Source organism: Protopterus annectens, chromosome 9.part0 (genome assembly GCF_019279795.1).
Source record: "Protopterus annectens isolate FY-2018-M chromosome 9.part0, PAN1.0, whole genome shotgun sequence".
Taxonomy (NCBI): Eukaryota; Metazoa; Chordata; order Ceratodontiformes; family Protopteridae; genus Protopterus; species Protopterus annectens.
This window is the reverse complement of record NC_056743.1, coordinates 1459755624-1459780635: the sequence shown is the minus strand read 5'-3', so window position 1 is coordinate 1459780635 and position 25012 is coordinate 1459755624. Positions and strand designations below refer to the sequence as shown.

Sequence of the window (25012 nt, the reverse complement as noted above, 5' to 3'; positions counted from 1 at the left end):
TCTTGTTGCTGGTTGTGATATACTAATGGCAAAAATACTGTATACTGAAAGGCATAATAATCTGGCAAGACTGTTGCATTCAGGATTGTGCAAACATAATATTGAAGTAGCTGAAAACATTGTAAACATGAGCCACAAACCATTAAAGAAAATTATGAAGTTTGTATCACATGGGATCACCCATTACCAACCGTTCAAAAATTAGATGCAAGAAAACCAGATATAGCAATCCAGGAAAAGAAGACAAAAGTAGCATTGATCACTGAAACTGCCACACCCAGTTACTGCAGTTGCTTACAGAGAGATGTGAAGTCATAAAATACCAGGATTTGCAGGCAGAAACAAGGCAATGTGGAAGACGGATACCAAGACAGTTCCGATAATACTAGGATCAATGGCTCTAATAAAAAGAATTTACAATTGAACTTAGATCAGTTACTTATACATGTAACTAAATATGAATTGCAGAAGGAGGCATTACTGGGCACATTGCTGGTGCTGAGAAGAGCACTTCTGGTGAACATCAAAGACTGAAACAATACTGATTTCATAGGAATGGGGACCATTCTCATCATGATATTATAAACCCAAAAGACTTGGAGAAATTAGGTAGTACAGATGGTAAAATTGTTATTTAAGTATTTTCCCTCGGACTTGCCATATGTTAAGTTATTTATCTATTATGCATGATTCTCTCAGTATATAATATTAATGAAAAATGCAGCAGCATAAATATACCACTCATTATGATCTACAGTGAAATTTTTCCATGTTTAGCATACAACAGATCCTTGCATTATACCTGGGGTGTATGCTGCACATAGGAGTATACAACTGATGGTGCTACATCTGCTCTACATGCTAAGGGTCTTGGCAAATGGTGTAACTGCAGACCACATCATCGTTCACAGTGGTGTGGGAGTCTACTGCTAAGATGTGTGCTGTGTACATATATGTAAAATAAGAAATAACATGGATTATCAGGCACTCATTACTGCAGTCATAGTCACATTACACAACTATCCTTTAAAGGCATGTCATCTGTGTCTAAGGTGTTGTGTTGGTTTTGTAGCAGCTTTACTATGTACCACTGCATACATTAGCAGCATACCTGCTCTGCTATGCACTGTTCAGAACCTATATGGGGGATGGCGACACACAATCAGATTTCCTTCTCCTCTGTCGTAGCACTGCGAGACACAGAAAGGTTTCTTATCTTTTTGCTATGACAGTGGATCCGGTCTGTTTTGCATATAATGCAAATTAAGAAATCTTCCAATGTGCAGGTTCTCCACTGTGCAAATTATCTAATGTCACCGTGTCAAATAATCATACAGATAAGTTGTATAACTATGTTGCTACAAGGTGCATCACTATACATACTTGATCTACTTTGTGATTCACATACTTGTGAATTAGGGAAGATGATGAAGGCCCTGAGTTGCACCTGCACTGTAGATGAATTCATTCAGGTACTCAGGTGAGAGTGTATATATGAAGTAATGAAATGGGGGGTTTGTGAATTGCACAGGGCCTGGGTAGATGGCTTTATGGTTTACCATCCCAACCTATTATACATGTTGTTCATGAATAAGAACCACTCTTCCTAAAATGAAGCATTAATGACTATCACATCAGACTGAGGCAAAAGGATAAAGCAAAACCCAAATACAGTGATATTATTCCAGTGAAGCTTTACTCACAAGTGGAAAAACCCATCCCAATCACATGACAAACATACTCAGCTTACTTCAAACTCCTTACTTATGTATTACAGTTCCATTTTCTTAGATATAAAAGAAATATGCAATTTCAAAGTTGTATAAAATATATACACATTGTAGTTTGTACACTGATATTTTTGTAAAACTAACATTACTCCAAACTAATGAATTATGAAACTATGCCATAACAGATCACACTGAAATAGCATTTACCTGCATATAATTATTTTTTATAACTATTATTCATTCTGTCAGTAACTGAGCGGTTTATTGATGCTTCTGTCATCCTGGTATAGAATATAGGCTCCTGATTTCACAGCAGTCTCAGTAGCTGCACCTGGCATTAAAGGTGCAACTTCAGTGAGGGAGTTGATGCTAAATCCTGTAGTTGAAGCTCTATAAATAGATGGTAAAATTTCAATATGTGATTTATTGACAGATCCTGTATTTGATGCTGTATAAGTTGAAGGTACAACTCAGTAAGTGAGTTGTTGGCAGATCCTGTAGTTGACGCTGTATAAGTTAAAGGTACAGCTCAGTAAGAGAGTTGTTGGCAAGAGCCTGTAGTTGTAGCCATATAAATAGAAGGTATAACTTTAGTAAATGAGTTGTTGGCAGACCCTATAGTTGAAGCTGTATAAATAGAAGGTATAACTTTACTAAGTGAGTTGTTTACAGATCTTTTAGTGATGCTATGATTTCAGAATGTACAGCTTCATTAAGGGTGTGTTGACACATCTTGTAGTGGAAGTTTTAAGCTGTATAAGCAGAAGATGGAACTTCAGTAAGTCATTTGGTGAAACTGGTGATAATCGTAGACCTAGCCACGCAGTGGCAAGAACACTGGCAATAGGTGATGATCAGTGTTGATGTAATTCCAAGACTCCATTCATAAAATGGGGAAAGGGGTGTTGATGCTGATGATTCCTGCAGTGTAGGCTGTACAAGTAGAAGGTACAATTTCAGTAAGTGAGTTGTTGATAGATCCTATAGTGGAGGTTGTGTAAGTAGAAGGTATAAGTTTACTAAGTGAGTTGTTTACAGATCTTTTAGTTGCTGCTGTGAGAGCAGAATATACAGCTTCATTAAAGCAGCATTGACATATCCTGTAGTGAAAGCATCAAACTGTGTAGTAGAAGATGAAACTTCAGTAGGTGAATTGACGAAACTGGTGATAGTGGCAGGGCTAGCCACCCAATGGTAATAACATTGGCTCTATGCGATGGTCAGTGTTGTGGTAATGCCGACACTCCATTTCAAAAATAGGGAAAAGGGGTGTGATACTGATGATGCCTGTAATGTATGCTGTACAAGTAGAAGGTACAACTACAGTGAGCGAGTTGTTGAGAGAATTTGTAGTGGAAGGTGTATCTGCAGATCTCACATCAGCTGTAGACATCTTCATGGGCATATCTGGCACAGTGTGTGTTACGGCCCTTAGTTGCATCTACTTAACTGACTCTATCAAACAATATTTGAGTTGGAATCTTCAAGTAGGTTTTATGAATTTTTATTGTCAAGCTGTATATAATCTCCCTCTAGCACACATTCTCTTGATTTTGATAATACTGCACCATAGTTGTTTTAATCTGTAACTTGTGATGAAAATTCTGATGATCTGATGTCATTCTGAGTCTTTTTAATTTCATTAGAAAAAATAATTGGCACTTCTGACATAGTTCTGTCTCTTATTAGCTCTTTCCTTGTATGCTGCCCACAGGAACCAGCAATGGGAGAGATATAGTGAGTTTTGATGAAATACCTCTTCTTATGAAAGTTAGAAATTAGACAGGAAATACAGCTATTGCTTGTAGAACAGCTTTTCTGTCATCACAAAATGCTAAATACATAACCATTAGGACTGATGCATTGCATTTCTTCAACATGTTCAATCATATATCTAACTTGCCAGTTTTCTTTTCATTTTAATTTTATATTTTTCCCCAATATCACCTATCAAGACAGCAACAAAAGTTTGAAAGTCACTAGAAACTTTTATGCAATAACCGTTTTGATGGGCCATGATTCCAGCAGCCCTGAGCATTTTTTTTTTTGGTGCCTCTGTAATTTTATCTATGACAATATATATATTTTTTGTATGGATTAAACCCCTCTTATGATAGTGATATATACATTTGTGTCACCACAGCAGTGCTCATGCCCCCTCCATCTGTACATGAATGCTCCTCCACTTCTGCCAACAAGAGCTTCTATCACTTCCTTGAGCAGACATACTCACATCTTCCCTGTGCCAGTTTCACACATTGTGATGAGCCTTAGTTCTCTGCCAGTGCCATGAACAAGGTGGGAGCACAACCCTTCTCCACTGTGATGCTGCTATGTCTGAATTCATGCCATTTTCTCTGATGTCTTACATTTTTACTACAAAATGTTTTTTTTTAATTGATAATGGGCAGAGGTTGGCAAAACTACTTTAAAACTATGCAGATCATAACCTGCAATTTCATTTGCCTCTGGTTAGCATCGCTAGTGAAATGTCAAAACAAAGGGAAACTTAATTGTGCCACTGGTTATCTGTGCTAGTGAACTTTTAAAACAGTCTGAAATTGAGTACAGCTGTTGTACAAAAGAGCTTGGGAATGTTTTGGTCTTTCTGAAGGGAAATCTAACAATGTTACCACTGATCTCCAATGAGTATAATCTGTTTCATTTATCTCTACAGCTAGGCTGATATTTCCTTCCAGAAGCCCATGGCAATTCCAAATAAGAATGCTTGTGGTCTCTTATAATACATTTGATCTCAATGTAATAAAATGAAAAACAAAAAAATAAATTCATAAATAATAGCTGCAGTAATACATTTCAGCTACATTGTAACCCATTAGATTTCCTACACACACACTCAAGTGTCCTCCAGTTACAGCCACTTTGCTGACTATGTGCAAATCAGATATATGATTGTGATTGAAGGAATGAATGCATAAATTATAGCCATGCTAGTGTACATAAGCTGATCATTATCTGACACTTATAGTGCAACCCATTACTATCCCAACACATACATTCAAGCAGGCAGAACACACACACACGCACACACACACACACACACACACACACACACACACACACACACACACACACACACACACACACACACACACACAAACAGATGTGCCCACCAGTTACACATACATTCAAGCAGGCAGAACACACACACACACACACACACACACACACACACACACACACACACACACACACACAAACAGATGTGCCCACCAGTTACACATACATTCAAGCAGGCAGATACACACACACACACACACACACACACACACACACACACACACACACACACACACACACACACACACACACATACACACACACATATACACACACACACACACACACACACACACACAAACACACACATATACACACACACACACACACACACACACACACACACACACACACACACACACACACACACACGCACACACACAGATGTGCCCACCAGTTATAATCACTTTGGTTATTGTGTACAATTCAGATAGCCAACTCTGATCAAATGAATTAATATATACATACTAACAGCCACAATGATATATTCCAGCTCATTGTTGACAGAAGCATGTAGTACATCCCAGTACTACCTCCAAGCAAGGTGTAAAAAGGTTACACAGACAAGCCATTTAGTAAAGATTGCAAGAAATGCTCAGCCAAGTTAGGGTCTTTACTGTATAATACCATAAGCCTTCTGTAGTGAAGACACATGGGATATATGCAAATTAATCCTTAAGGCTATACAATGTTTCAGGTATACAACTTCTGAATGCCAGTGACTTTTTACTTTGTAAATATTTATGGGTACATTCAGGCCAATAAAGGCAAACCACACCAGCTGTAGACAGACCATGTTTTGGACCTTTTGTGAACTTCACAGTATGACATAAGTGGACTGTTTGGCTATACATTAGAAACAAAGGGCTTAAAACCTAGTTGGCTCCCATAAATATTAAGGTGCTTTCAACCTAGCAAGTGTAAAGCAGTTGCACAGACAGGCCATTCATTAAAGACTGCAGGAAAGACTCAGCCAGGCTTGAGAATTTACTGTGTAGTACTTTAAACATCCTGTAGTGGAGACCCATGGGATTTATGGAAATAAAGTCATAAAGACATACTGTGTTTCAGCTACATGGCTTCTGGATATCCATGACCAGCTGATATGGTTTGACATTACTGACCTGCATATACCCATAAAGAATTAAGTGGCCATTGTGGTGCAGCTGTTAGCATTGCTGCCTCACAGCAGAGGTTCCTTGGTTTGATTCTCTGCTGGGGTGCCTTCTGTGTGAAGTCTGCATGTCCTCCCTGTGGTCGTGTGGGTTTCTTCTGAGTGCTCTGGTTTCCCGCCATATCTCAAAGACATGCTGTAGTTGAATTGGACACTCTAAATTGGCCCTAGATGTGAGTGTGTGGATGTGTGGGCCTTCTGTGGAAGGTTGGGTGCCAGGCTGGCAACTCGACACCGAAAAACTCTACTGCCAATTGTTCTGCTGAATGGTCTCCAGATGTCTGACATTATATCCCCACATGGATGTGCCCACTAATTACCAACAATTTATTGACTGTGTCTATCATCAAATGACATTTATTTATTTATTTATTTAATTTATTTATTTATTTATTTATTTGACATTTGTTAAACAAGTTAGTCCAACAGGGCAGCAGCCCTTTTTTAGTGGAGGCCTGAGGAGAAAAGCTCCAAGTAGCACATGAAACATACGTAACATAATCATAAGTAATCAAAAGAGAGTAAACCAAAAATAATTAGAGTTAACAATATATGTCAACATATAGAGTAAACAATATAATAAAATATTCAGATAAACAAAAGCATGTTAGGACATGTACAATGTCTTAAAACATAGTAGAGTTTAAAAGTTAAATACAGTATTAAGAAGAGAACTAAAACTAGTTACACATGAGCAAAATAAAGTCAACAGATAATTTATAAATGTATACTATATACACGGGATAATCCCAAGCCACAGATCACTGTATAAGTCTATAGTGCAGTAGGCTATGAGAGAAACTATCTCTTAGTAGATTTGTAAGAGAGGAAGCAGAGACAGTTGCTGCAAGAGAATTAGAGGAGTACAAGAGGAGGGTAAGATGGGGTTAAGTAGGGTGATTGCATGAGCATGACCATGATTTATGAAGGATATCCTTTAGAGCTGTTTTAAAACAGCTATGGTTTGGAATTGAGCTAACACTAGGTGGTAGTGCATTCCAGACATTTGCTACTGGGTAGCTGCAAAGAAGTTGGCCAATATTTTTGTTGGACACATTTACTTGCAGAAGATAATGTTGAGAGCTATGGCGGGCATGGTTGGGAGTGTAGGGATGGATGAGGGGTGAGAGAGAGGGGCAGGAGGAGGGCTTGTTTAAGACAGAATGAGTTATGAGAAGCTGGGAAAGCAGGATTTGATGATACAATTCTATCCACTGTAGGGTTTTCAGGGTTAGGCAGTGGTGAGACTGGTAGGGGTGGTTGGAGACAAATATTGTAATTTTATTATAGGTGAGTTTCAGTTTAGATAGGAGGTTAGATTGGAGGTGTGTAGGGGCTGCATACAGGAGGGTGGGGAATAGGAAAGCTTGTGCAAGGGAGACCCTAGAAGTATTTGTCAGGAATTTTGTATTCTCGTGTGACAGGCCTAACTTTTGATGATTCTTTTTAATACACTGCTGAGTATGGAAACTGAACTTCAGGTAGTCATCAATAGTAACTCCAAGAAGTTTTGTATGAGGTTCAACAGAGATGATAGTGTTGTTTAGGGAGGAGACAGTAAAGATAGCTTTGTGATGTTGGAGAGGTTTAGGGAGGAATAGGAGAAGTTTAGTCTTCTTAGGGTCAAGTAAAAGTTGGTTGGAAGTTAACCATTCTTCATTTAATTCAAAGGTATTGTCAGAGCAGGTGATGACTGTGGAATCATCAACATATTATACAATTGAAGAGAGTGGAGAAGAAGAGTGGAGGTCATTGATAAAGTTATTAAACAATTGGGGTCCAAGGATAAAGCCTTGGGGTACCCCTGTTTGTATAGGTAAGAAGGGAGAAAAGTTAGATTGCCATTTAACTGGTTAGAGTCTATTGGAGAGGTAGTTAAAGAACCAAGAAAATACAGAGTTAGAGACCTTAAAGGTAGTTAGTTTGGAAAGAAGTAGTCTGTAGGAAAAAGTGTTGAAGGCTTTGGAGAGATCTAGAAAGAGACAGAAAACTAACTTTTTGATGTCGTGAGAGTTAGCAATAGAGTTTGCAAAGGATGTCAAAGTAATAGCTGTACTGTATTTTGAGTGAAAACCATGCTGAGTAGGGGTAAGAAGATTTTCTAGAAGAATGTGATCAAGGAACTCTTTATGAATGCATTTTTCTAGACTTTTTTACAGGGGAGATAGAATGGCAATTGGCCTGTTTGAAGGGTCAGTTCAGATATCACCTTTGTGTAAGGGTATGACATTTATTTATTTTATTTATTTAACATTTATTTACTGGGAAAGTCCGACTAGGAACAAAGCCAATTTTCAGCAGAGGCCAGGGGAAAAATTCTCTACATGCATGTCTTTGCAATGAGATAACATTTCTTCAAGATGTTAGTTAAATATTTTCCTTGATGGATCTATTTACTAATATGGAGATGAGGTAAGTGAAAGAATAAGCGGCAATGTTTAGGAATTGAGGAAGAAGGTTGTTGACTGATGGAGAACCTGTTTTAAGTTTGCTAAGAAATAATTTGATATAGGTTGTAAGGAAAGTGGCAGTTGAGGAAGATAGATGGGAGGAGGGGTAATTAATAGTGCCATTTTTGGTTAGAGTATGGACAGAGTCAATGTAGAAGATATTTAGAAAGGAGCAGTATCAGTGGGAGACCTATTAGGCATGGGTTGGGTGATAAGGGGCATCCAGTATGTAGTAGTTTATTAACTGATTGCCAGAAGTTTGGAGGGTTGGAGTGAGGATTGCTTAGAGGTTATTAAAGCAGTTTTGTTTGTCGAGGGTGACCTACTTTTTTGGTTAGATTTTGGAGTTTTTCATAGGTTTGAAGATCTGTGGGAGATTTTTTTCCAATTTTTTTCTACACACAATTGCTATTACTCATTAGAGTTTGAGTGACTTTTGTTTACCAGAAATCAAAATTACTTTTGATACATACTTTCCTGATGGAGGCTAGGGAGTTCAGTGTGTCTAGAAAGATATTGTTAAATTTCCTGACTGCATCTTCTAGGGAGAGGTTATGGAGAGAAGACCTATTATTGACCAATTGTTTGAGGACAGCAAGTGGGTGAAGGTGTCTGGGTTAAAATTAAAGAGTTTGTAGCAGCCCTTGTATTGCTGGAGTTTCTGAAGTTGGGGAGAGTGTCTAAGTATGAAGGTGGGATGGTGGTCACTTGGGGTATTGGGTAGAGTGGTGGGGTTATGGTAGAAGTTAGGATCGGAGGTGAGGACCCAGCCCAGAGTGGAGCCAGAGTTGAAGTGTTTATTTAGGTGAGTAGGGATAGTGATTAGCTGAGAAAAGCCACAGATTTTATTTGAGGTGTTAGGGGAATCGATTGTCAAGGGTACTTCAGTCGGTTAACATCACCCAAGATTACTGTTTCATAAGAGATAGTCTGAGAGATCCAGGAGAGAAGGAGCTCCAGAATAGGGATGTTGTTACCTGGGGATATTTAAATAGAAGCAATATCTAGTTTCTTGTGATTTTTTTAGTTTACAATTAACAATGAGTACTTCAGCAGGCTGAAAGTTTGGAGGAGAGATTGATAGAGGGAGAGCTGATAAGAGCAGAGAATAGCAACATTTCCACCTTTTTTCTCTAGTCTATCTTGCCAGAAGTTATAGCCTTGGGAAATAAATTCAGAGTTGGATATGTGAGGCTTAAGCCAGGTTTTAGAGAGGGGGAGAATATCTGGAGTGTGTAGGAAGATCCAGGCATGAAAAGGGAAGATATTTTCATGATACTTTGAATGTTCAGAGATATAATTTTCTCCTCAGGCCTCCATTGAAAACGGGCTACCTTGGCCCAATGGACTTTCCTGGTTAACAAACTGAAATAAATAAATAAATAAAAAATAGATGTGTTTTTGGTGGAAGTGGATTTGAGATTTGGAGAAGTTGTGCTGGTAGTGGAGATTGGGTGGTGAGAGGAGTTAGTATAGAGAGAGAGAGAGAGTGAGAAGAGTTGAGGTCAGGTCCTGTGTTGGGATGACTGTCTTCTGACAGTAGTAGGTTTAGAATGAGTAAATGAAGAGAAATGTGGTGGTTATAATGGAGTTATTTTTGCTTTAGTTTTAAGGGGGAGCGTGGATAGAGGAAATATTTTATTTTGTGCAAGGTGTAGTCAGAAAGATGAAAAAGTGAAAGGGCAATATGGAAAGAATAGATAGCAGAGTGATTGGTTTGGGATATGGAGTAGTAGGTGAGGTGTAACTGTGTATCAGAATTCAGTGATAAGAGTTGGAAATGGAGGTAAGAGAAATTAGTAGGAAGCTGTTAGAAAATATTAGGTTTGGGGGAGAGATAGTGTGGCAGGCAAGGGAAATAGGTTGTATACTGTTTAATTCAATGAAGTGTAGATGAAGTAGAAATATGTAGAGGTTTGTAATATGATAGGTTATTTTAAGTATGGAGGAACATTTGTTGATGGAAAATTAGGGAGGAAGTTGGGTGGCGAAAGGAGGTGTGATCAGTGTGGTAGAATATAAATGTAGTATATGTGGGGGGGGGATGGGGGTAGATTAAGGGAGTGGAATGAGTCAGAGTGAAGTGGGCTGCACCCGATATTTGTGCTGTTTGTAGTGTGCCAAAAAAAAACTATCAGAAAGGTAGGAAACCTGTGCTGGGTAACCTATGGCACTGTTACATTTTTTAGAGCATAAGAGACACTGTAGGTAAGGGTAGAGAGAGATGGAGTGAAGGGCAGTATAGCAGATAGACTCTGATTGGCAACTACAGTAAGAGCACCATAAACTATGAAGCAACTTAAAAGAATGAAAGAGATATAATTCTAGAAATCTTAAGAAACGGATGGTTAAAGTAACAGTACTGTTAGAAGCAGCTGCTAAATATAGGCTAACTTTCTGATCGCCGATTAATTGTTATTTAGTTGTAGTAAAATGGAAAGTACAGGCTTGGGAAGTGTTAGCAAAAAATAAGGGGAGAGAATACAAGAGTTTCCCAGTGGTGTGCTGCTCTTCACAATAGTAGAAGCAGAGACTAATTAATAATATTTAAGTGAGCATACATTAAATTGCTAGCAGCACTAGTTCCGAGTGTGCCGCAGAGTGATTTGGTTCACACAGCAGTTTAAATTCACAGTGCAGGAGACTCATTGGCAAAAGGTATAACTAGCAGCTATTAAACCTATGTAGAGGAGAAAGAGATGAGAGGATAGGTAAAGTCACTGACTAAAATCACAGATTAATTACACTGAGGGTAACTATAGCTTGACAGAGAGATTAAGGTAAGAGATATTACACTTGGTAAACTAATAAGACAGTACAGGGGGATATAATAAAGAGAGAGCAGCAGAGAGTGGAAAAAGCTGTTAGGGAAGATGAACGTATTCGATAGAAAGGACTTTTGATTTAATTACAACATTCAGTCTTCTTGGGTAGGAGTATATCAGCATGGCACATCTTGACTTGACAATATTTGCCGACTCTTCCTTGCAAAAGCGCTCCAAATCTGTCAGATTGCGAGGGCATCTCTTGTGCACAGCCCTCTTCAGATCATCCCACGGATTTTATATTGGATTTAGGTCTAGGATCTGGCTGGGTGATTCCTTAAAGATGGATAAACTGGAAAGCAAAATGGATCATTTTAAAGAGAAGAGTAAAAGGCAAGTAGAAGTGATAAGTGAAGTTCTTAACAATTATCACAAATCTCCAGTATTGAGACAATGTTGGATTTTGATGGACTAATACGCGAAATGAAAATAATATTGAATTTCTCCTGAAACAAAACAACCTATTCCTTGATAAAATAGAAGAATTAGAGAACAGGTCAAGAAGAAACAACATACGAATCAATGCAATTCCTTAGAAAGAAGAGGGTAACAGCATGATCCAGTTCCTTAATGCCTGGCTACCTAAGACTTTGAACATGTATGAAGCTTTTTCTTTGGTATTGAAAGGGCACACAGATCTCTCACCAGCATTTCATCCTAAAGAAATTCACCCTCACCAAGGTCTGTTATTGTTGCATTTTTCTCAACTCAAAACAAGGACTTAGTTCAAAAAGCAGCATGGACTAATTATCATTAGATTATCCAGTTAAAATTAAAGAAAACATCATTAAATTTGACAATGATTACTCTACATTTGCTGCTGCAAAAAGGAAAGAATGTTTGCCACTTGTTAAAAGCTTAAGGAAAAACAATATCAAAACTCAAATATTGTTTCCAGCAAAAATAAAGATTCACCTTACAGACAGAAGAAGGCTTTTAACACCATTGTTTTTAATATTAACACCTGGGAGAAGCAATGGACTTTATACAGAAAAATAAAATCATTGAAAAAACAGAAGAAATTGACCTGAATCTTTCTATATCTTTGAAAAGAAGTATAACAAGGGATGGTTGGGCAGTAAAGGACAAAAACAATAAAAAAAAAAAAAAACAGAAGGACAAATGAAGGTTTGCACTTTATGACCATGTATATTTTGTAATCTCAAGAAGTGCTTGATCAGTAAAGAAATGAGTGCCACATGCAACGTTTTACAAGGTAAATGTTTTCACTTTTGACTGCAATAGTTGCTAGTTCCCTTTTTAAAGTGAAAAAGCTTATTTTATTAATTAAATGAAGTTGTTTTATTTTCAGTTGATAAAAGCCTATATTAAATGATAAACTCCTGAAAAATGTTTTCCTTTTACATAGTTCAGTAATGACTCTACATATAAAATACCAGAAATATAAAATGACGCTAAAATAACTGAAAGGACATATTAAACCACACTCCAATTTATAAATTATATGGCTCCCTATACATACAAAGCATAACTAATAAAAGTTATTAAATATACAAAACTTCTTTCACTGTATCACAATTTAAACTCTGTTTTCACATAACTGTCATTTCTTCTAAGGAAGGACAGTATGTTTTATAAAACATATAATATTAAAACCTGGGTATATGAGGACATAAGTGAGATTAGCAATTAATATCATACTAAGATTTAAAAAGTTTTCTTGCTTACATCACTTAAAGTAACTCATTTAGTGGATGATACTGGTGTGGTTTGATTTACTTTGGTATTCTGAAATGGTACAGTTTTGTGGTACTGATATTACACTTGAATTTCAAAGGGACTGAGAAAACCTATGATATGTTGTTTACTAAAATGCAAAAAAACTATGGCATTCTCTCTCTCTCTCTCTCTATATATATATATATATATATATATATATAGATAAAAGTTTTTATTGAAATGATACTAAGTAATTAGAGTACTATGGAGACTCCTGCAAGTTAAATCTAGGTCTCACAGTACTGTTAATCTTTTAACATAAGCTTAAATGCTGTGTCTCCTTTAATAAATAACAGCATGCTTATATGGAATAATATATACATATCTTGAAAATTTGCCAACTTAACTGATTTCATAAGCTCTGTTACCCCATTCTGCTGTACTATATAGAAATGTAATGATAATTATGTTTTAATCAGCATAAAATATTTCATGTTTTGAAGCAAAGGATTAAAACTTGCACTAGTGAATGCAGCTAGTTTATTGGTGCTTGCAGAAAAGATAAAATGCAACTTTTTTACAAAAAAATACTGTAGAAGTGGTTTAAATTCACTTGAGAGCATCTCAAGCATTGTTGTGTAAGTAATGACAGCAAAACAAATCATGTTCTTGTCCTTGGCCTGTATATTAGCTTAGGCTGGCTGTCTGAAGCCATGAGCACTTTCTGGGGGGCTTTTAGAGGTCTGAAAATTCTACAGTGATGTCCTGTTTACTTCTTCCTCTCTAAAAGTGAACGCTGACCCTCTAAACTGGAAGTGATGCATTAGAATGTTAAATTGCAAATTACAAGGTGTTTTCACTGTGGAAACTCTTAATGTAGCTCAAAACATCATATTTTGGATCAGATAGTTTTTTTTATAATTTGTAAAGATATTAATAAGTACTTATCAAACCATAAGATTACAAATTATATATTAAAAGAATGAGATTAGAATAAGTGTATATATCTATACAGTCAGAATATTATGTTGATAGCATTTCAAGTAGTAAAAAAAAAAAACTAAATGTGAAAGTACTTCCTCATAATATAATAAATATAAAAATAAGAGCTGATTTCTTCCTAATAGTAGACTAAGAAAATAACATGAGATTACAAGATATGATTATATCCAGGATGAGCTATTAGGAATAAATCCAACCTGCTTTTAATTTATTTTTTGTAGCAACTCAAGTATGGGCTTTCAAGATGATACATATTAAAATATAAGACATATCAATAGATAACAGAAGTATGCGCTAGACTTAGTCAGTCTAATGAGGTGGTTCAGAAGCAGTTTGCTTGATTTTTTCAGCAAACTAGGAATATGTAATTCCATGATAGAATGTTATAGGATTATACAATTAGTTTATTTATTTTTTACTAATCTCAAAGGTTTTGTCCATGGTTGAAGATTTCATGTTACTATTTATAAATTGTATGATAGGTTTTCTAAGTAAATGTGGTTTTATAATGTCTGTTTTCCTTTTCATATGTAAATGGCTGATTATAAATGTATAGCCATTAATATTACTAGATTAAACAATCCAGTTGAGAGGGGGAGCCTTCTTAGATATCTACAACTGCATAAAGCTCAAATACTATTTTACAAGAAATGCATTTACTCAAAAAAGGTATTAATAAATTATCATTATAGAACTATTTAATTTTAGCAGGATTTGTTTTTTGAGCCAAAAGAACATTTACTCTCATTCTATATAAGAAATCATCAGTAATGCCTATAGTAAAACAGTTCTATGTTGATAAAAATGGTATGTTAAGCACTGATGTTATAGAGTGGAACAAAAAATTATATACTTTGGTAAACTCTTATTGGATTCCAAGGGTCAGAGCCAAACATGCAAAATATTATTTGGATACTATAGCCTATTACATGAAAGGTGAGCTTTTCATGGCTGGTGCTTTTAATTGTATTTTATCAGACAAAGATACCACTGCAGGAAGGAAAGTGAGAATCACATCTTCAGGAAAACATTAGTCAAGCTTTATAAATCTAATGAATTTGAAAGATATATATGAACTGAGGAAAATAAACTCACTTCAGTCTAGCCATTATTTATATAAACATGGAACACAAATGAATATTGATAAAGCTTTTGCTACAATCTCCTATCACATGTTAGGAAGTTTTCAATAGTATCATGCCCATTATCAGATCATAATGCTATTGTATTCAACGTTATATTAAATCCTGACAGCTTAGCATGCCACAGAAGATTTCCAGCATACGTTGTTAAAATAAAGGATTTTAAGGAATGGTATATTAAAGAGGTCAAATGTTTCCTAGAAATAAATATGAATATTCAAGTATCTGACATAGTCTTGTGAGATTCACTGAAGGTTTATTTAATGGAAAAATTACAAGTTGTTATATTACTAAAATAAGAGAACAAGACAAAGAATTAATAGCCCTACAGGCCAAAATAGATAAACTAAAGTTATTTCTAAAATTGAATGATATCATAAGTCAGTCAGAACTTAAACATTTAAATGCAAAGTATGTTAAAATTCTAAATCACAAAGTTTCAATAAACCTGGAAAAACTTAAACTTCAAACATATTCAGCAAACCCATTAAATGTACATAAACTTGCTGATAGATCCAAGAAAATGAACAAAATAAACCATATCAAAAAAATTATAGCACATCCAAACAACATAAAATAAAGAAGAACAGATATCAAAGGTATACTTGAGAGCTTGAGACTATTTTATTAAAAAATGAATGAGAACATTAATATCTCAGACAATGTTGATACAGTTGAAACACTTTTAAGAGAAAATATAATAACTAAATTAACAAATGAACAAATAAAAAAATGATAGACAATTCACTTTAATAGAAATAAAGCACCAAATAAAGAAGTTAAAAAATAATAAGGGGCTGCATCTAGATGGTCTTATACCAGAATTATATAAGATGCTAGCAGATGTGGCTGTTAAATTATTAGATAAGGTCTGTAAAGAAGTAAATACAACTGCTGAAATTCCCCTGTCATGGAAGTATTCTATCATATCTCCTATTTTAAAACAAGATAAAGATGCTACAGAATGTACATCTTACAGGTGTATCTTTCTTTTAAATTTGTACTATAAGATGCTCATGTCCATCTTAGCAAACAGAATTAACCTACTGATGCCTAATTTAATTAATAATGATCAAATAGGGTTTATCTTAAATAGGCAAGTCCAGGGTAATACAATAAGAATACAGACTCTGACAGATTATGCAAATAAAAATGAAAAAGAGCTTTCAATAATTAGTCTCGATCTAGATAAGGTTTTTGACTCTGTCAGTTGGTACTATTTTTTAAACCACTAAAAATCTATAACGTCTCAGATGAGCTAATTGCATTAATCTCAAAGTTGTATAATAACTTTTGATCTATGTTAAAATAGGCTCTTTTCTTTCTAAGTCTTTCAATTCCAGATACTAAGCAAGGTTGCCTCTATCTCCCATGCTTTTTGCATTAGCAATAGGAACTTTTGCTAACAGTATTAGATCTAATAAAAAATATTAATGAATTCAAAATAAAAGATGATTTTGAACTAAAGATACCCCTCTTTGCTGATCTTTGTTAATAATAGGAAATATAGAAAATTCTATAGAACATATAACCAGTTCCATGAGACAGACTGAAGAAGTCTCAAACCTAAAATTTAACCATGATAAGACAAATACAATAGTAATCAATAAGACATTAAAAAGCTCCTATAAAATATTCTAATTTCAATAGAATAATACTCAAAGTATCTTGGTATAACTATAAAGTCTAATAGCAAATAAATGATGCAAACATTTTAACAGGTATTTGATAAAATCCCAAGTTTGGTTGCAAATTTGAATAAATTCTTCTTCACTAAGGAAGAGTGACTAATGTTAATTAAGATGCTAATGCTCCCTGAAATACTATTTTTTATTCAACCCTTATGCGATCTCCACCAAAACATTATGGAAGAAATTAAATAATAGTCTACTTAAATTTCTTTGCTATCCTAAAAAAATCAAGAATCTCTTTTGATTGGCATGGAAATGGTTGGGATAGTGGGAGAATAGGATTCCCCGATATCCAATTATATAATACTTCAACAATTGTAAAAATTATTACTTTATGTATATATTCATCATACAAGTTAAAATGGAACAAATGCATCAAGAAATAGTATCGGTAAATAACAAATATTTTACAGCTAATCATATATAAATAGCCCCTAATTGTTTTATCTGGCTGTTAAAAGACTTTTATGCAAATGACAATACTTCTTCTAACTAAATTTCCTACATAGATAATATTCTCTCTTCCTTTTGAAAATTCACATACTCTAACCATTTTATCAGGGACTTAACATTTTCTATATTCCAAACACCATACAGAGATGAATGTGTAGAAACCCATAATTTCAACAAAATGATGAAGTTAAAAAAAACACACTAACAACTTATTGGCATCAATTTGTAAGTAGTACACAGTTGAAAATAGAAGGTCTGGATATGACAACATTTCTAAGAACTGCCAAACATTACAAATACTTAATGACTTTATGAATGTAGACATTAGTAAGATATATGATTTGGATAGGAAATCTTTCCCCAAAATATTGGAATTTCTAAAAAGTTTTAATAATAATGCAAAGGAAAATAAAAAATATTTGACAAAAATCTATGAAATTCTTATCACACAAAGTTAGGTAATTCTCTCTGGAATTATTCCTTGGAAATAAATAACAAAAATTTTACTGAAGATAATAAGAAATACTATTAAAATCCACAGCTAAAACAACATCTTCATTATATTAGAAAATCTTCACTTGGAAATTCCTACAAAGAGCATATATTACTCGTAACAAAACTGCAATTTTGTTTAAGTCAAATAGCACTAAATGCAGGAGATGTAATTCTGAAGAAGTAGCTGACTGGATGCATATGGTATATGAATGTATGATTATTCCCCCTTTTATAAAGAAATTAATAAATTCACTCAAGCACTATGGTCTGACAGATGCAATATTTCCAGGTCTATGATCTTATTTAATGTTCTGAATCCTGAGATTATTCCAAAAATTCAAGTGCCTTTTTTTGTTTTTTTATTCTAGAAATAGCTAGAAAAATAATAACTAAAAACTGTAAAAGTAAAGTCATTACCTCTAATGTTGAATTTATCAGTATGGTTAAAACAGTCTGCTGTAATGAACTGCATACTATGAAAATGAGAACTTCCACGTTTATATAAGTCTTGTCTTAAGCTTAAAGATTTGTTAGATAAATATTAGCTGTTGTTGATTTGTATATTTTGACATATTGAGCAGCTGTGGACTTATGTAAATAGTTATAGTTTCATAGTTTCATAGTAGTGTACTAGGCTATCTGCCCGGGGGCATTTATAAGCCTAGCCAACAGTGATGTGGCTTACGCCACCCCATACTATATAGTTGCGCCTCTCTAGTAGTGACACATGTGGGACCCCATTATTTAGTAAACTATACCTCTGTCTAGTAGTGACACTGAGGTGACTCCCGGGGTAAACTTGCGATCTCCCATCCATGCATCGAGATTTTTCTTGAACAGTGCCAATGAAGGGCTCTGTCTCACATGAACAACTATATGTTGGTTTTATAATTAATCTGTTTTGCACACTGTTATGAAAACACAATAAAAACATTAAAACATCTCATAAAGCATCTGGATTTGGAAACTCAGTCATGAGGAAAAAAAAAGAAACTGGTTACAGATAGCTTGGTTTATTTTAAGCATTGCAACCCTTCATCACCAAGATGACCTAGATTCATGGAAACAACCTCAAAATCTTGTGGTTATGTTTTTATGAGATGTGATCTTATTGGCCCTGGTTTTAGGCTCCAGATTCTACTAACCTTGTGGGTAAATTTTGCTTACTATCTATCTGTATTTTTTGTTTGTCAAATGCTTTGTATTTCACCCAGGCTGGCCTGAAATTGGTCGATTTTGATCAGTTCACTACTCTGGTAAGCAAATATAAATAAATAAATGTGGGACCATATACCAAAAAGTCTGAAGTAAACTGAAATCTAAGTACAACATCTATTTCTAATGATACAGACTGTGGAAGGACAATGATATAACAATTATACCAGTTGGCAATTTTTATGCTGTTGATAGGTCATAACTTAAGTTGTCTGAAACATACTATGTGTAATTTATTAAGCAATGATGCAAACATTAGTGGTCAAACTAAAATGTGCTAGATGTATTATTCAATGATATTTAGGAGTGTACTATTTGCAGTGAGGGATTCCCACATTTGTGACTACATGAAAGGACTCTTCTACTATGCAAACTTGAAAGTTCCATTTCCAGCAATCCTTTGAGTACATGGTTAACCTATGATGTAAGTACTGATTACATTATACCGTTTTACTTTCAATCATTACATTTATGATTCTTGCCATTTCATCCATGCAACCTCTGGGCTTGAATGTAGAGCAAAATAAATGTATATGGACCACATCTTATTGAGTAGCTATACAACTGTCCATTTTATTGTAAATGGTCATAGCAGCTGCTTAAGGAGCTAGTTTGTTAAGAGTCTTAATAAGTGCCAACATTAGATCTATGACTAATTATTTTTGTTTTTTTTACTCTGGTACTGTGCTTAGAATAAAAAATATATATATGTATACCTACCCTCACAGCTCTCATGTGTACCAGTGAATTTAACTGCTCCTGAAAGACTCTTAAATCCAGGTTTGCATATGCAATAATAACTTCCAACAGTATTGTGACATTCTGCATTAGAAGGACATGTGTTACTTGCACCGCATTCATCATCATCTGAAATGATATTGAAAATGTAAACATCAGTAGTATTCTACAGAATGCAGTGTTTACTCACTGTTCAAAGACAATTTCTTTCCAAGATGCTTTGTGACAATAATAACAGGAATGAGAAGGTGGCAAAGAAAAAACAGTGAAATGCATACTGCTCTATGTGTCTTGTCTCCAGACTTACATTCTCTGTACTGCATTCATAAACATTGTGCATGATCAGGTAACCATTTGAAATGTTGGGACCCACTTGATTGAGTCCCAAAATATGGAGACTGAATGGCTGAAAGAACAGACTTACATATATTAAGTACGAGATGCCGATTCTCAGAATATTCCCTGTTCTCCGAGGTATGTTGGTATATAAATATATATATATATATATATATATATATATATATATATATATATATATATATATACATACATACATATGGATTCACTTTACAAGCTCGAAATCCTGAAATATCGAATTTCAGAATTTTGAGCCTATAAAGTGGAAAGCCGAAAACCTCGAAAGACCAGAAGTATGAAATTCAAAATCTTGCATGTCGGAGATGTTGAATTAACGGTTCTGGTGTTGTGCTATGTGCATGGATTCAGGTAAGTGTTTTGTTTAAGGGTTTTGGGTAGGGACTGTGGTGTGTGTTAGTGTGTTTGTTACAGTAATGTTGCTTGTGTGGTGGTGTTTTATGTCTGTGCATGTAGTGTGACCTTGGAGTTAGAATATTTAAGTAAGGGGGGTTGGAGGTGCTTGCTCCCTGCATATAGTAAGGGTAGGTGTGTGTGTTTGTTTAGTTTTATGTGTGTGTGTGTGTGTGTGTGTGTGTGTGTGTGAGTGTGTGTGTTTGTGTGTTGTGTTGCTTTTTTGAAAGTGTTGGGATGTATGTATGTTTGTGTTTGTATGTGTTGTATACTGTGTGCTGTGTGTTCTTGCGTTTTTATGGTTTTGCGGTTTTGGGTGTTGTGGTTGTCTGGTTTTGGTGATATGGACTTTCGAATTCATGGTCTCGAGACACTGAAATTTGATATTTCAGTATTTTGAGATTATGAAGTGAATATATATATATATATATATATATATATATATATATATATATATATATATATATATATATATACAGCCCCCCCCCCCCACATGCACAAAAAAAGAAGTTGTAAAGAGAAGAGCAATTTTTGAAATTCACACTTCTCCTGTGTTTTTGGTCTTTTTTTGGGGCTTGTTGTCATTTGGCATTTCAAGTGCCAGCATTTCAATAGGGAGTTGCATGATATACACACTGAAATGTGCATAACCTGAACTGCAGCATAATTCACAAACCCCAATTTGTCATAGAGTTACACAGCATAAACATTTCTAACTCCAACAAAGCTGCATTAGGTGTCTCTTGTTCTGTGACACGTAGTTAAAAGACTCAAATCTCTGCTTTGCTTTCCTGCAGATGTACTTCATGATTTTTTTTAAGCACTTTACCTTTATAGCTGTAGTATGTTAAACTGTCCATGTCTTTGGAATTATGTATGGTTTCCAGTATGTAATCTTAAGGAAACATGTGCCAGCATAAATGTGTCATCAATTTTGAAACACAGTGAAGTATCATCTTGTTTAGTACAAAATGTATCTTTCTCTCTACCTGCTGTGTGTAAGTGTACATACCACTATATTAAAAGATAATGCTGCATCTGATATACATCCTAAGGTTTTTTGACAGGGGAAAGGCAATAGGTATTACTGGAGAGCACATCTCTTGTGGAAGTGGGCAGGGAGTCTAATAATAGGATGTGTGATAGACAATTTGTATTATTTCTCATTTTACATAGACATAATTTTGGCCATTTATCAAGTAGACAGTACTACGATCACTAGTGAGTAATGTAACTAACATTTGTGGTGATATGTATAATGTTTAATATGCCATGTTGTACACTACTGTCCACATGGTCAGCATGTATGCTCCACTCTATACAGTTTCATACCTAAATGTGGACAACAATCTGGTTTTCCTGCTCTGATGTCATATTAGTGTCAGACTTGGAAAGGTTTATACATTTTTTTTTTTGCCATAACAGCAGAGCAGGACTCTTTTGCATACAAAAACAAATTAGGAAATCTGTATGGGTTCTCAGTAGTGTAACTTCTGTAATGTCACATTGTTAGGTAATCATTCAGGTAAGCCGTCCTGCTGTGATGCTTTCCATCACAAGTTACTGACGGGCACTTCATTGCACATGGTTGTTGTCCTCTATGATTTATATGTTTGTGAATAAGGGAGGATAGTGTGGACTCTGATTTGTATATCTGTCCTACACCTGTTGTCATGCAGGCACACAGCTGAGTATGCACATATGGACTGATACAATGGGGTTTGTGAATTGCACAGGCCACTGTTATGTGGTAGACTGGTGTTCCAGCCCTGCTAAATTACATATATTGTCTATACATCACACCCACTTTCTTAACATAGATATATTAATGGCTATTATGTCAAATTGAGGCATGATGTCTTAGATACATGAGAGACAGAGTCAGTGAAATTTTTCTATTGATGTTTTACTCAAAAGTTAAAAGTCTTACCCCAGTGCTTAACTCCTATACTCAAGTTATGTGTGGTAGAAGGTGTTTACCCAGGCTTGTTAAGTTGTGAAGCAATGGGGGAAGCTCAAAGCATGATTGTTTTGGGCTACAGGGCATAAGAGTCTGTTTAAAAGCTTTTTCCTCTACAATAAGTCAGGCAAGTTACCAGGCTCTTTGTTCACTTACAGAGAACTCTGCAACACTGTTCCAGGCTTTTAACTGCATCTAGCTGAGCTAAGAATATGTTCTTGGTTAACTTCTCTTGTACTTGTTTATAAAGTGATCACTATTGTTTTTGAGCATTTTAAAGCATGTATTTGGTTTTATGGCAAAAAATAGTGATTTCTTGGCTTTTCTAGTCTATGTATCTCCAAATCTCTTTGCAGAAGGGTGTATTAGCCAGGGACTTAGTAGGCTCATGATTGTGTGTTGTTTAATCTGCACTTGAGAGCTGCTTCTACTGTCCTTTTACATTAAGACATTCCAGGATCAGATATCGTGTGTCAGAAGGTGTTTACCTGGTGTGGTTAATTATTGATGAGAGAACATGAGTAAGTTTACAAACTTTTTTCTCTCCACAGAGCTACCCTCTGTGCCATGGCAGTTAGCAGTGCCCTGTATAGTAACAAATGCCTAAACAGTAAAATTTATCTATAAAGTTAGGATTAGATCCAAAACCTGCTAAACAGTGTGGCATTGTGCAGAAATAAGCTTAGAGCAGTTATCTTGTGCATTGAATAGCACATATCCATAGCATTATATGACATCCTGCCTTTAAGCCCAGAAACTAGTCTTGGTGACCCTGTTAAAACCCATTCATTAATCCTAGAAACTATTCAAAAGCAAACTACATTCTATTAAGTGACAGTTTGTCAAACTTCAGAGCTCCCCACAACCCTAAGACCACAGCTACCTATGCCGAATTATGCACAGAATTACTATACAAACATGTGAGTAGTTGTATAGATGCTGCCATAACTACCAGAAATACACCCAAAACAAACAATAAAAACAAACCTCACTGGTAAAATCCTCACCTAAACAGGGTATATAATAAAATAAAAAAACTCATGGCCAAGATCAGGAAAAGCAACTCCCTTAAAGAGAAGTGTTAATTTATACAGCTAAACAAGAAGGTAAGAGGTCTAGTTAAGTCCAAAAGGCCAGCTGTGAAATCAGGATAGTCTCGAAGGCTAAGGACAATCAGAAGGTCTTCTTCAGCTACAATTGGAATGTTATCTGTAACACACAACAGTGTGCTGAACTGGTGGGGAATGGTACCCACTACAAAGATCAGGGTGACGTAGCAAATCTACTGGCTGATAAATTCAGCTCAGACTTCACCTCTCCCACACCCCTAGCTCCACCAAGTGAAATTCACTCCAACATACTTCCCCCAGCTGTCAGCAGGAACCAGGTGCTGGCAGCTATGGCTAAAGCCAAGAACACCATATCTATGGGTACTGACAACATTTACAGTTGCCTCTGGAACAGTCTAAAATACGACATTTCAGGACCACTTGAGGCATCCTTCAACTACAGCCTTGAAAGAGACTGTGTTCCAAGTGAATGAAGGATGGTGACAGTCGTTCCCCTCCACAGGGGTGGATCATTAACCAATCAAGAGAACTACAGATCTAGCAGTTTAACAAGGCCTAATATGCAAAGCCATGAAACTAATTATCAAGGAAATGATAAATAAGGACATTGGCAACCTACAGACACTGAAACACTGCACCCATCCCAATTTGGCTTTGTTAAGGAAAAGCCATGCCTATTTAACCAGGTAAACATTTTTATGAGGGTCACTGAGGCAATGGATGATGCTAAAACAGTGCATACTGTGTATCTTGACCTGACTGAGGCATTTGATACAATACCCCACTCAGGCATTGTTGACAAGCTCTCTGAGCTAGGCATAAACCCGTACATAACCAAATGGATTGCTGTCTGGCTCATAGAAGGGACCCGAGATATCAGGATCGGTGAGACTGCTTCCATCAAGAGATTGGTCACTGGTGGAGTACCCCAGTGTTCTATGCTGGGCCTGCTCTTGTTTGTCATCTACTTCTTGGAAGTCAAGCTAATGTTAAAGGCTTCTGCTTCAGCAAGTTCACAAATGACTAAATTGGAAGCAATTATGAATTATCTCAAAAACACAAGCATCTTGCAAGTGGGTTATAGACAAATAGCTGGTGCCAAAGTCATGGCCTAAAACTGAAGTCCAAATAAATGCATTATATTGCCCTTTGGGAACTGTCAATGCAGGTTAGTTAGGCGACTGATGAAACACCCCTAACAGTTGACCCAGTAGTAAAGGATGTGGGAACATATGTAGACAGCAATCTGGCCTTTAACCAACATGTAGATAAGATAAGAAAATCATTCTATGTCACCCAGTTTATAGGTATAGTTGTGGCATCCAGGTCCAAGGAAGTTCCAGTACTGCTTGCCTCTTTGGCATGTATCTTACCAGACACTTGCAATAGTTGGAATGCCCACAAAGGTTTCTTACCAGGAGAATCCAGGGCAGGAATACCCTGTCCTTTACTGATCACCTAAAGGCTGTGCCTCTTTCTTTAATCTCCTACTGGCAGCAGCTTACAGGGCTTACTCAGACCCAGCTCTGATGGATCTG

General features: G+C 35.8%; 1 protein-coding gene across 5 annotated transcripts in view; it reads right to left on the bottom strand.

Annotated features, from left to right (window-relative positions):
• Nucleotides 1-25012, bottom strand: part of LOC122812119 (adhesion G protein-coupled receptor E2-like) — a 1702710-nt gene that overhangs the window by 911050 nt on the left and 766648 nt on the right. For all 5 annotated transcript variants that reach the window (XM_044084406.1, XM_044084405.1, XM_044084408.1 and 2 more), the window contains exon 8: nucleotides 19659-19805. In XM_044084406.1, the coding sequence (XP_043940341.1) occupies nucleotides 19659-19805 (147 nt within the window). The remainder of the gene's footprint in view (nucleotides 1-19658; nucleotides 19806-25012) is intronic.